The sequence below is a fragment of the Salvelinus sp. IW2-2015 genome, linkage group LG6.2 (genome assembly GCF_002910315.2).
Source record: "Salvelinus sp. IW2-2015 linkage group LG6.2, ASM291031v2, whole genome shotgun sequence".
In the NCBI taxonomy this organism is placed as follows: domain Eukaryota; kingdom Metazoa; phylum Chordata; class Actinopteri; order Salmoniformes; family Salmonidae; genus Salvelinus; species Salvelinus sp. IW2-2015.
Window position 1 is genome coordinate 14556752 of NC_036846.1, and position 12239 is coordinate 14568990.

General features: G+C 43.8%; 1 protein-coding gene across 1 annotated transcript in view; it reads left to right on the forward strand.

Moving 5' to 3' along the window:
* Positions 1-12239, forward strand: part of LOC111965859 (apelin-like) — a 30043-nt gene that overhangs the window by 12843 nt on the left and 4961 nt on the right. Inside the window, exon 2 of the mRNA XM_070444251.1 lies at positions 6489-6664. Coding sequence (XP_070300352.1) covers positions 6489-6658 — 170 coding nt within the window. The 3' untranslated portion in view covers positions 6659-6664. The remainder of the gene's footprint in view (positions 1-6488; positions 6665-12239) is intronic.

Below are 12239 nucleotides of genomic sequence, written 5' to 3' on the forward strand. Positions count from 1 at the left end.
AAAAAGAGAGAGATTTTCACCCTTAATGTGTACATTGCTGTTTTATACCTAATCATGTTCTGACGTCAAAATGCCCTCATTGGCTGAGAAACGCGCTGACTGTATGCAATGTTGATGCTATTTTGCCTTTAAAGCCACATCCGCTATGGGAAGGCACAGGATCCCTAAAGTTAGCCAGAGCTGCAGTGCCGGGGCATGCACCAACACACAAAACACCTCCCCAAAGATGTTGAGAGGGGCACTGGGGTCACTAGCAGGGGAGCAGCGATTAACACGAGAGGGGAGGGGCTAGTGCTGACGGCTTCACATCTGATTAGCGTGTCCCATGAAACGGATCCGGTTGGAGATCCCTCTGTCCTTGCCATGCTGTCTCTGAATTAGCTTACGATGGAAGCGCTCACCTCCTCACCCCACCGATTAGTCTACTACCGACCGAACAAGCAGACTCTTCAGTTCATAGCTACCAGGCAGACTGCCCCGTCTCAAACATCACAGAACACCTCGCTATATTTGGGAGATCGTGGGTAGTTCTCTCAAAGGGCTGCAATTCACAGCCACATAAGGGTGAGGGGGCTCAAACGGACAAATGTGCTTTAAATTTGTTCCTGAGCCCGTCAACTTAAGTGGTGACGTTAGCGGAGCTTTTAAAGGTGGTTAAGGTTAGCGGCTGGGATATGCAGCGGGCGCAACGTTTCATGCAACTTTAGTTTCCTCTAGGGAGTGGCCTGGGACAAAGGCGGGCCTTCATTTGAACCGCCAAAGCCCAGTATTATACACAAGATGTTGCATATCAACAGGGTCACAGCATCAGTGGAACACAGCCGCTTGAACACTCTGCTCACATGAAAACAAACGAGACAACACCCAGGGCCAAGCCCTTCCATCCAGGGGAAAGGGGTAAAAAAAAGAGCCTGGTCAGCTAAATATTGAATTCAGGTCGTTGTGCTGAATGTGTAAACTGGGAAGCTGATCCATTCCACTGACAAGTTCATTCTTTTGCTCCGCTGGGTGCTTCACAGTGGCTGCCATGGTTAACTGTGGGTCTGAAAGGTCGTTAGAGATTTGCGTACCAGTTTTGCCAAAGCCCAGAGTTACTGGTAGATGCGATAAGCGCACACTGATAGACTCTTGACCTTCAAAGGCTGAATATTTGCAAAGGGAGGCAGTCCATCTAGAATGCTGAAGCAGGTGCAGGGGTGTCTGCTTCGCTCCACTGGATTCCATATCTGACGGTAGCTGTAAGGTAAAGGCCAAACCTGGGCTAGCAGTCAGCAAGCAAAGTCCACACACATAGCTATAGCAGGCATTCAGCAGATGCTTTGCTTATCCTATGCAAAGCTTAACTTAGGAGACGGTTGTCTTGTATGTACTTGGCGATGATTAATACGTCTCCCTGCTTGGTTAAGGGCTTGTATAGAGTAGCCTTTCACCGGTAAAGTTCTCACTTTATTTGGCGCCTGTGGCAAATATTTTTTTTTTATTATTATTTTTTAAAACATTTCTTGCATCCGCTTATGTGCTCCTGGTGGGTGCATCCCTGGGCACAGTGTCCGGGTGTGTCTGGGTGTAGGCTATCATGTCTGTGGGGGTACTAAAAGATGGAATCGCTGGCTGGAGGACATCTGGGGCTCGCTGCCTCTTCACGTCGACACTAATAACATGACTACCAATCACTGGCGTATTTTATTCTTACTCTCACCACAAACACTTCAGAGCAGCATTACGCCATGAAGGATTACCCGGCTTATTCATGTCAAATAGTCACAAGAACAAACAGTTCTCAATTCTCTGTTAGTATTACAGCTAAGACAATGATATGATGTACAATGCTGTGTATAAAATGCTGCAGATGGTGTTCGAATGATATTACATACACAATATATAACTGCTATTATGTTCTTTTTGGAATCATGAACAGATATAGCTTTGTTCGGAGGGGTTGTATTTCTTCCATGGAAAAGGGAAATGCTGTATGTAGAGCTGCATCTGAAGCATGGGCTGCTTGCTCAGTAGGTATTGAACAGAAGCATTATTCTCTGGCTGAATAAATGGGGCTCATTATTACATGCGTCACCGCGTGACAATGAGGCACTTACCCGCTTGCCAGTATCATATTTGAGCCTGATGATGCCGCGCTGGAAGAGTTTTGGCATCATGCAGGCTAGCGCTGGAGCAGTGGTTTCACCAGGCAAGGCCTGCTGGGTCCTTCATTTCTTTCTCTCCTCTTTCCTGCCACTCTTCCTACTCCTGTTGTCTTTTGCTCTATTTCCAATTCACTCTGCTCTTTGCTCATGGTTACTGCAGAGGCCCAAAGCCGCAGTTCCGGTTCGAATGCTCTCGTTTGCCAGTCTGTGGCAGCGCTTGTTTACACATAAGGGCCTCTCAAGGCTGCATCAGCCTGCTGGCTTCACGGAGGGGAGAACGAAGAGAAGATGTAGAGTGGTGGAGGAGTAGGAGGAGGAGGGATGGAGGGACAGATGAGGACAGAGATAAAAACGAGGGAAGGCAATGTTTTCAATCTGCTCTGCGAACCGTGGAAAGTGAATCGATTGGACGGTGAACAATTGATTCCATAATCGTGTATGCTGAGCAATGGCCAGACATTTCCAGTTAAACAAACATAAGATTTCGTTGAAACGGTGTATTAATTCACTGTTACACAAAGACAATTAAACAACAGGCAAGGAATTCAATTTCAGAAGGATTCAGTTTCAGAGAGTCACGTTTGAGGAGCATTGTTGATTCTTTATCCATAAATAACCTTTCTCACTTGTTGGTAGTGACGCAAGGACATCTAATTTCATATTTCTTGGCAAACTGGAGTTAAGTGGAGCCACTGGTAATGTACATAGGCCAGAGGATTTGTCATTGTGGTCCCTCTCGGATTCACATAAACAGATTTTCGTCTACCTAAAGAGATAGTGCCTCATTTTCCGTTCGCTGTGGTGTTGCCCCACTGACGAGCCACATCTCAATGTGATATACAATTGACCCATGAGGCGATCGATCGATAAACTTGGCCCGGATCAGGAGGCATCCATTTCTCCTACTTCTCCTCTCTGAAAGACAGATAAGTGCTGGGAGACAACTCTGCCCAGGTGATGGGGCTGCAGGGGCATTGACAGGAAAGGGCTGTCATAAACGTGTGTATCGGGCCGGTCTGGGATGAACGAGAGCGGCCAAGCCTGTGAAAAAGGCAACATAATGGATGGTACCTGAGGAGGGTGGTGAAGCGAAGGAAAGGGAATTAGATAGCAGCCGACTGGCGATTCATCATTAAGCGTGGAAACGGCCAGTTTGTGCAACAGCTCTGCTTCTCTCTGGCCTTCTCCCTCTCTCCTCTCTCTTTTCTCTCACCACTTCCCTCTCGGATGGGTCTGGAGAGGCAGCAGCCTTAGTTGCATGTATTTCCCGTCATTCCGAAATTCCTCCTTATTAAAGTTGAATTAAGGAATTACCAGGAGGGGGAAGAACGTCTGGCTTTGGTTGTGATGAGGGCAACCCCTGGGTCTGGGGTCAGATGATGAGATACATGAGGGGTGGTATCGTGAGAACTATCTTTATCTCTGCCATATTGCCTTCCTTCCCGCTTATCTTTGTACATGGAATCCCACAGGGTAAAGATGAAATGGGATGCTTCACAGCCAATAAGATATAGTTTATTTTTATTTGGAGTAACAAATGATTACTCTGAGCTGGGCCTCAATTACAAGGTCTTATGCAATTTAGATGGCTGCTGCCGTAGATACATTAGATTACATTCCTAAAACTGGAAGTTGCTAATATCATGTCTGACACAAGCTCGATACCTTGATATTCCGTTGCGGGAAGAGTTAATCCATAACTGCCCAGTCTTATCACTGGGGCCTGGATTTCATTAGAGCATGTTCTTTCCTATGACCAGACGGGCGGTAGGGCTGAGATCTATCAGGAGATGTGCTCGCCCTCAGAGCCCAGGCGTTGAGCAGCGGTCTGACAGCTCGCCGTGGCAGAAACATCTACATTGTCTCACTTTTACCAGACCCGGTTAATGACAGACTGAGCCGCCCAGAGCAAGTGATGAGTTGTGTTCAGCACAGGCGGCCCAGGTGTAATTACAGTGTGTGTGTGTACGTAAGTGCGCACACGTGTCAAAGTATCTTTTAAGCAGCAAGCCTTCACGTGAGGGGGCGGGGGGGGGGGGGGGGGGGGGGTTTTGGCGCAGACAATCTACTATAGGCTCTTGAGGGGGGGCTCCTGTACTTTTTTACATGTGAAACCCCCTTAGATGTGAGAAAAAAATAAGCTGAACGCTGGACAGAGATGTGTAAACTTCCCTTATCTGGTACAATAACACAGGATAATACATAGTTTAAGGAGCCTGGGGGAAGATGGGTTTTAGATGCTACAATATGCAACAGAGCCTTTTCTCCCAGTGCAAATGAATTAGCCCACTGGTTCCTCTGCAAATACGTAATATGTGCCGCAGAGAAGATTAGCCCAGGGAATAGAACTTGAGACGTCTGGTAACATTGAAAGTCACTGATCTTTTCAGTAAGGCTAGTTCTACTGTCAATTGTTTTCCTATGGAGACTGCATGACTGTGTGCTGGATTTTATACACCTGTCATGGGTGTGGCTGAATAGCCCAATCCACCTAATTTGAAGGGGGTCCACATACTTTTGTAGAACACAGGGCAATATCAGGAGGCAGAGATGGTCTCCCGACACTTTCCATAAACCTAGTCAATTAGAGGAGTCACTGGAGCTAGCGTCATCAAGACTTTGACAGCTTCTCCAACCTCCATTGGGAGGCTGTAGACAAATAGTTCTAAGGAGATCTAGTTCAGGAGCATCAAACCCAAAGAAGTTCTTCCAGGAGAATTCCGCCATGGGAGAAGCCTGAATGTCATGACCCCATGTGAGGGATGTCACTCAGGGTTTTGAAGGGAAAAGTCCAATGGAATTGTTTATTTTTTAGTGAAAGGTATTTATTTTGTCTCTCAGCAAAATATGTCTCTTTTAGGAACGCAGATGCATCTGGTTTTCAGACTGAAATTAATTTGAGAACGGAAATGTGTGACCATTCTGTTAGAGCAAAGTGTACGCCTCATTTAAAATCTACATTTTTTTTCACTGGGTCGGAAATAAGGGTAGTGATTGATGGAGACTAAGCATTTTTAAGAGGTTGTCAATTATTTGCAAAATTGTAGATTAGTTGATCCTTCTAGTTGATTTCATCCATGTCTTATTTACTAGAATTTTCCACTGTGAGACATTCAATCTTTTTGACAGATCACATAAAAAGTCAAAATAAGCTTAAGTAGACATACTGAATTTCATGGACTAAAGCAATGAATGTGTGGTGTGAAAGATCACCCCATTAAATATCATATAACAGTACCAAGATACTTGACAAAAAACCCTCGGAAGTCTGTACTCCCTCGAGAACGTCTGCGTTTGCAAAAAGGTTGGAGAGGTTATGGAGACACTGAAGTGGATCAAATCATTTGGAGTAGAGGGGCTTAAAGGATCAAACCACACTTATTGAGAGATGACTGGAAACATCTGGAATCATCTATGACACACACACACACACACACACACACACACACACACACACACACACACACACACACACACACACACACACACACACACACACACACATCATCACACTCACTCACACACTCACACACTCACACACTCACACACTCACACACTCACACACTCCACACACTCACACACTCACACACTCACACATCCAGTGGGAAGCATGCTAGTATTCAGCCCGTCTCTAATCTTGGGTCAAACACAGGGTGCCGTGGGATGCACCTCCACCAAACCTGGTGAGAGAGGGACATGAGACACTAGGGACATGACACACTAGGGACATGAGACACAAGAGACACTAGCGACATGAGACACTAGGGACATGACACACTAGGGACATGAGACACAAGAGACATGAGATGTTAGAGAAATGAGATGCTAGGGACATGAAATATGAGACACTGGGGACATGAGACACTAGGGACATGACACACTAGGGATATGAGACATGAGATGTTAGGGAAATGAGATGCTAGGGACATGAAACATGAGACACTAGCGACATGACACACTAGGGATATGAGACACAAGAGACATGAGATGTTAGGGAAATGAGATGCTAGGGACATGAGAGACGAGGGTTTGAGTTTCTCACCGAGGTCGAGTTACATCTGCTGTGTTTTGGTTCCACCACATTGACTTGATGAACTTCAATGTATGGGTGGGCTAAGAGAGGCCCACACACACATTATCTTTGCATATCTTCGGTGGCCTCATCCGTTATAGCTCTTATCCATGTTTGTGTCTTTTGTACACATGTCTGAGATCCCAGTTCCCAATCAAAATTAGATACTATAGCTGAGGATAGAAGGAGTTAAGCTCATTGATAGACTACAGTACAGGTGTGTAGCGGTGGCCATTTTGGGGTGCTAACAATAGTTTCTTGTCATTCTACAGGTCCCATCATGGACTCCACAGAGCATGGCACAGCACTAGAACAGGTGGGCGGCGTGAGAAGGCTGGTCCAGCAGAACCCCGGCAGGGGCAGCCAGAGCCACAGACCAGCCGGCTGGAAGAGGAGACGCCCACGACCTCGTCTCTCCCACAAGGGCCCCATGCCGTTCTAGAGCAAAGTGAGTCCCATACCGCACCATACATCTCATGCAGAGGCTATCACTGAATCAACTTTGGCCCCTGATGCCAAAGTTCATTCCATTTCAAGAGAATATTTTACCCTTTATCTGGTAATCAGGGCTAATGATAAAAACTGAGGTCAAGTGTGAGATCCGGTCTTCAAGAACGTTCCCTCTCTTGGCCGTATCACTGAGCATGTTTAGACAGCGTGTGGAAAAGTCAAACTGTAACAGGAAGGAAAGTACATCTGTTAATGGCTATCACATCCTCCCCTCTCATGTCAACCACAACACAGGGACGTTATTGTTGGCACAGACCAACAGCAAGTCCTTGCGAGATTATTGGACTTTAGCCTACTGGTTTAACGTCTTCATCTTACTGCAGAAGTGTTGTTTACACAGTGAAACCTAATATATTAGTTTTTTGAAGGTGGTCGATTATACTCAGAAACGTCATCTGCGTGAGTCAACTGAAAAGGAATAAACATTTCCATCAAAACGACCCAGGATTCAAAACTTAGAATTGTTCAATTTAAATTATTATACAAAATGATGGCAACCAATAGAAGGTTATATATGGGGGATACAATCTTCCCAGCTCTGCAGATTTTTCTGCAAAGAGACAAAGTCATTAGATCATTTATTTTGGTACTGTCCATATGTAGCTTATATATATATATATACAGTGGGGCAAAAAAGTATTTAGTCAGCCACCAATTGTGCAGGTTCTCCCACTTAAAAAGATGAGAGAGGCCTGTAATTTTCATCCATAGGTACACCTTCAACCTATGACCAGATCAAAATGAGGGAAAAAATCCAGAGAATCACATTGTAGGATTTTTTTATGAATTATATTTGCAAATTATGCTGGAAATAAGTATCTTGGTCAATAACAAAAGTTTATCTCAATACTTTGTTATATACCCCTTTGTTGACAATGACAGAGGTCAACGTTTTCTGTAAGTCTTCACAAGGTTTTCAACACACTGTTGCTGCTATTTTGCCCATTCCTCCATCGCAGATCTCCTCTAGGGCAGTGATGTTTTGGGGCTGTTGCTGGGCGCACACGGACTTTCAACTCCCTCCAAATATTTTCTATGGGTTGAGATCTGGAGACGGGCTAGGCCACTCCAGGCCTTGAAATGCTTCTTACGAACCCCACTCGTGTTGCCCGGGCAGTGTGTTTGGATCATGTCATGCTGAAAGACCCAGCCACGTTTCATCTTCAATGCCCTTGCTGATGGAAGGAGGTTTTCACTCAAAATCTCACGATACATGGCCCCATTCTATTCTTCCTTTACAACGGATTCAGTCTCCTGGTCCCTTTGCAGAAAAACAGCCCCAAAGCATGATGTTCTCACCCCCATCACACAGTAGGTATGTGTGTTCTTTTGGATGCAACTCAGCATTCTTTTGTCCTCCAAACACGACGACGGTTGAGTTTTTACCAAAAAAGTTCTATGGTTTCATCTGACCATAGACATCTCCTCCAATCTTCTTCTGGATCATCCCCAAATGCTCTCTAGCAAAACTTCAGACGGGCCTGGACATGTACTGGCTTAAGCAGGGGACACGTCTGGCACTGCAGGATTTGAGTCCTGGCGGCGTAGTGGTTACTGATGGTAGGCTTTGTTACTTTGGTCCCAGCTCTCTGCAGGTCAATCACTAGGTCCCCTCCGTGTGGTTCTGGGATTTTTGCTCACCGTTCTTGTGATCATTTGACCCCACGGGTGAGATCTTGCGTGGAGCCCCAGATCGAGGAGATTATCAGTGGTCTTGTATGTTCTTTCTTAATAATGTCTCACCAGTTGATTTCTCTCAAACCAAGCTGCTACCTATTGCAGATTCAGTCTTCCAGCTGATGCAGCGTCTAAATTTTGTTTCTGGTGTCCTTTGACAGCTCTTTGGTCTTGGCATAGTGGAGTTTGGAGTGTGACTGTTTGAGGTTGTGGACAGGTGTCTTTATACTGATAACAAGTTCAAACAGGTGCCATTAATACAGGTAACGAGTGGAGGACAGAGGAGCCTCTTAAAGAAGGAGTTACAGGTCTGTGAGAGCCAGAATCTTGCTTGTTGTAGGTGACCAAATACTTATTTTCCCACCACTAAAATTGCCTAAATAAATTCATTAAAAATCCTACAATGTGATTTTCTGGATTTTTTTCCCTCATTTTGTCTGTCATAGTTGAAGTGTACCTATGATGAAAATTACAGGCCTCTCATCTTTTTAAGTGGGAGAACTTGCACAATTGGTGGCTGACTAAATACTTTTTTGCCCCACTGTATATATACACTACCATTCAAAAGTTCGGGGTCACTTAGAAATGTCCTTGTTTTTGAAAGAAAAGCTCATTTTTATGTCCATTAAAATAACATCAAATTTATCAGAAATACAGTGTAGACATTGTTAATAGTCATTTACAACATTAACAAGGTCTATACTGTATTTCTGTTCAATTTGATGGTTTTTTAATGGACTTTTTTTTTTTTTTTCTTTCAAAAACAAGGACATTTCTAAGTGACCCCAAACTTTTGAACGGTAGTGTATAACTTATATATATTAAAAAACATTTCCATCAATCTGATCAAGTCAATTAAAACCATTTACCAAAGATGATACTTAGTGGAGTTGAGTTTCATAGCAGCACCACAGCTGTGTATCTGTATTGGCAGCACCACAGTAGTTTATCTTTCACATTAAAGAATATTTGACTTTCTGTCAAGAGAAACAAGGCTTTGTGTGAAACGTCTTTCATCCCACATGTGAAAATATTGATTTCACCTTCTACCGGCACTGGCTGCACACAATTTTCAACCCCATTACAAAAACAGACCTTGTGTCATTCAATTAACTCCAAGCAGGATTTACGGAAGAAATAGCACTCAAGACACAACACAGCTAGCATCTGAGCAGACATTCAGTCCCCTTGTTCAATATACGTAATCAGAGCTTTAATTCTAAAGCTTTAGTGTTGACCTACTGGAAAAGGTAGGTTCTACCATGAGGGTCTTGCATGTGCATGAACTGCCATGTAGTAAGGAGACCAGGACCCAATCACATCTCTCCCAGACCCCATGAGAGACAGGGGGAGCTTGGCAGAGTAAAACACCACTGCAGGAGGTGCCAACCATACAACACCAGCCTGCCATAAATTACCCCCAGTACTAGAGGCTGCTTGGGAAGAGACAAACATGTCATTCCCTTAAAGGCATGCTTAATCAGTTTAAACGCGAAGTGGATGAAAGCCCAAGAAGGTGAGAAGCTCCACTTGCTTTAGTCCCCACATGGGTTTTACAATCTATAGCGAATTATGGATTGTTACTGTTTTTTTGTAGCATTTTTAGGAGTGAGAATTCTTTTGACTCTCCTCTCTTCTCCACTCCTCTCCAAGGGAACTTCAGATGCAGAGGCACAAAGGTGCAAACAAAGAGTCAGGCCAGAGCTAGAGCACACTGTGCTCCTGGGACAACACAGGACCTTGAAGGTTCAATGCTCTGCACGGCCAATAAAATGTGAGCATTCTCTCTGGGCGTTGAGTGGTCAATGGCTTGTTTTCAGTGCCAGAATGGCGGCCTCACAATGAGGGAAGCTTCAGGAAGTTGGTGGAGCTCTATAAAAGAGGGACGGTTCACTGACTCACAATGCTTTCACCACAAATGGCACTTCAATCACAAATAGAGGAAGATTTCTCCTTTTGTTCTCATCCCTCTCCGGTTCCTCTCGCCTTATTAAGTTCACCTCATTCAGAGATTTTTCCCTCCAAAGTTCTACATCCCCATAGTAAGGCATGCCAGTTAGCTCAACCTGAGCAGCATGCCAATCAAGCCATTAGTCTGCCATGGTTGTAGAAAGTTAGAAGAGCCTGTAGGAGGATGGGATTGTCTACTGTACTCCATAGAGCCCATGATGTAGCCATCAAAGCCCTTTAGAATGATGAACCTCATTTCATCAACTGAACCGGAGAATATTTGAAACATTCTCTTAGTAAGGGCTCCATTTAACAAAAAATTCTACATATGATTGAGGTTCTACATTTGAGTCTTTGGCCTGTACCACTAATCTCCAGTATTTGAGAAGAACCGTATACTCCCCAGTGCATCCATTCCCAGCCGAGTGCAGTCTGACTGGGGGAATGAACTCTTCACGAGGCCTGATTAACAGCAGGGATGCAGCCGGCAGGTCACATTGAGACCACTCTGTCTTTGTTCATGTCTCCGCCTTTTTCCCCCTCTGCTTCTTCTGATTGTGGAAGCAATTCTTCTAGGAAGCATATTGTTTCACACCAGAGGAAAGATCTAAGCTTGACCGAGTTCAACAGAGGCACGAGTTGGAGAAAAATGTGATTCCTCAATATGCCAGATTATGGATCCAAGTAATAAATGGCCCTAATTTATGAACGTTATGAGTAGAGAAGGTGCTTCACTCATCAATATCATCACTCTACTAGAACCACAACCTTCACCTTCCTCCATTTCCGTGTCAAAAGGCAGCTCATCCATTATATTCTGACACCTCAGGCAAGAGAGGTGAACTAACTTGTGGTTACACAATCCAGATGTGTGGATATATTAGAAGAGACAGGGTCATCCATTTGAGATCCTGTTGAGTCTCCGAGCTGAAGAGCTGCTACAGGATTAATAACCTTTAGAATGACAGTATTGCATCAAATGCATGTTTTAGGGAGCATCCATGTGAGATAGCTCTCTATTAAAACAATATAGAGACTTTTCACCCCTGACAATGACTCTCTGATACATTCAGAAGATGTTACCTGAAGGGTCTACCATGCAGGGGCGAAAATCTGATATCAACCTTGGAGGGGACAATTACATTAAATTTTCTCAGGAGCAATTCCTGAGGGGGACACCAAAAGTAGTGCTGTAACACATAGCATACGTTGTTATATGTTAAATGTATATTGATGAACCATAATTCCTACAACTGGATAATTGATAGGTACAGTAGTTAACTGAAGGGTTTTCCCAACTTGTTCAAATGTTTAAATCATTATAATTCTACTACTAATAATAGTTATAGCAGTGCTCCTTACCAGTCCAGTATGTATGCAGGTATTCGTACTTACAACCAGCGGCAATATCAAGAAAGGTCAGTAGGTGACAATGGTACTGTACACTGTATGGTGTAGTTTTCATAAATACAATGAACATGGTGTGATCACATCTAAAATAATCTCCATTGAGAACCATCACAAAGTTGGTCTCCGTATTGAATTGACCTTTTAATTTGACTTTTTCTGATACATTTATATAGTCATTAAATATTGTGCACCTGGCCTGAGTCTATACAATATCTTTGCAAGAACAAAAAGCTTAAAATAAGTACAGTTCTAAAAGCAAAAAAAACTACTTCAATGAAAAACCCAAATAAATCAAACAAAATATCCTTCAGTCAGTGTCTCAACTCTTCAAACAGCAGCTATGGACAAGTATGTCGCACAAAGTATGCAATTTTAAAATAAAATAACATGAAATAAATCATTTTTAAATGTACTGAAAACTACTAAACAAAAAAACAAATATCAATATACACCAGGATGAAGAACAGATGCTCATC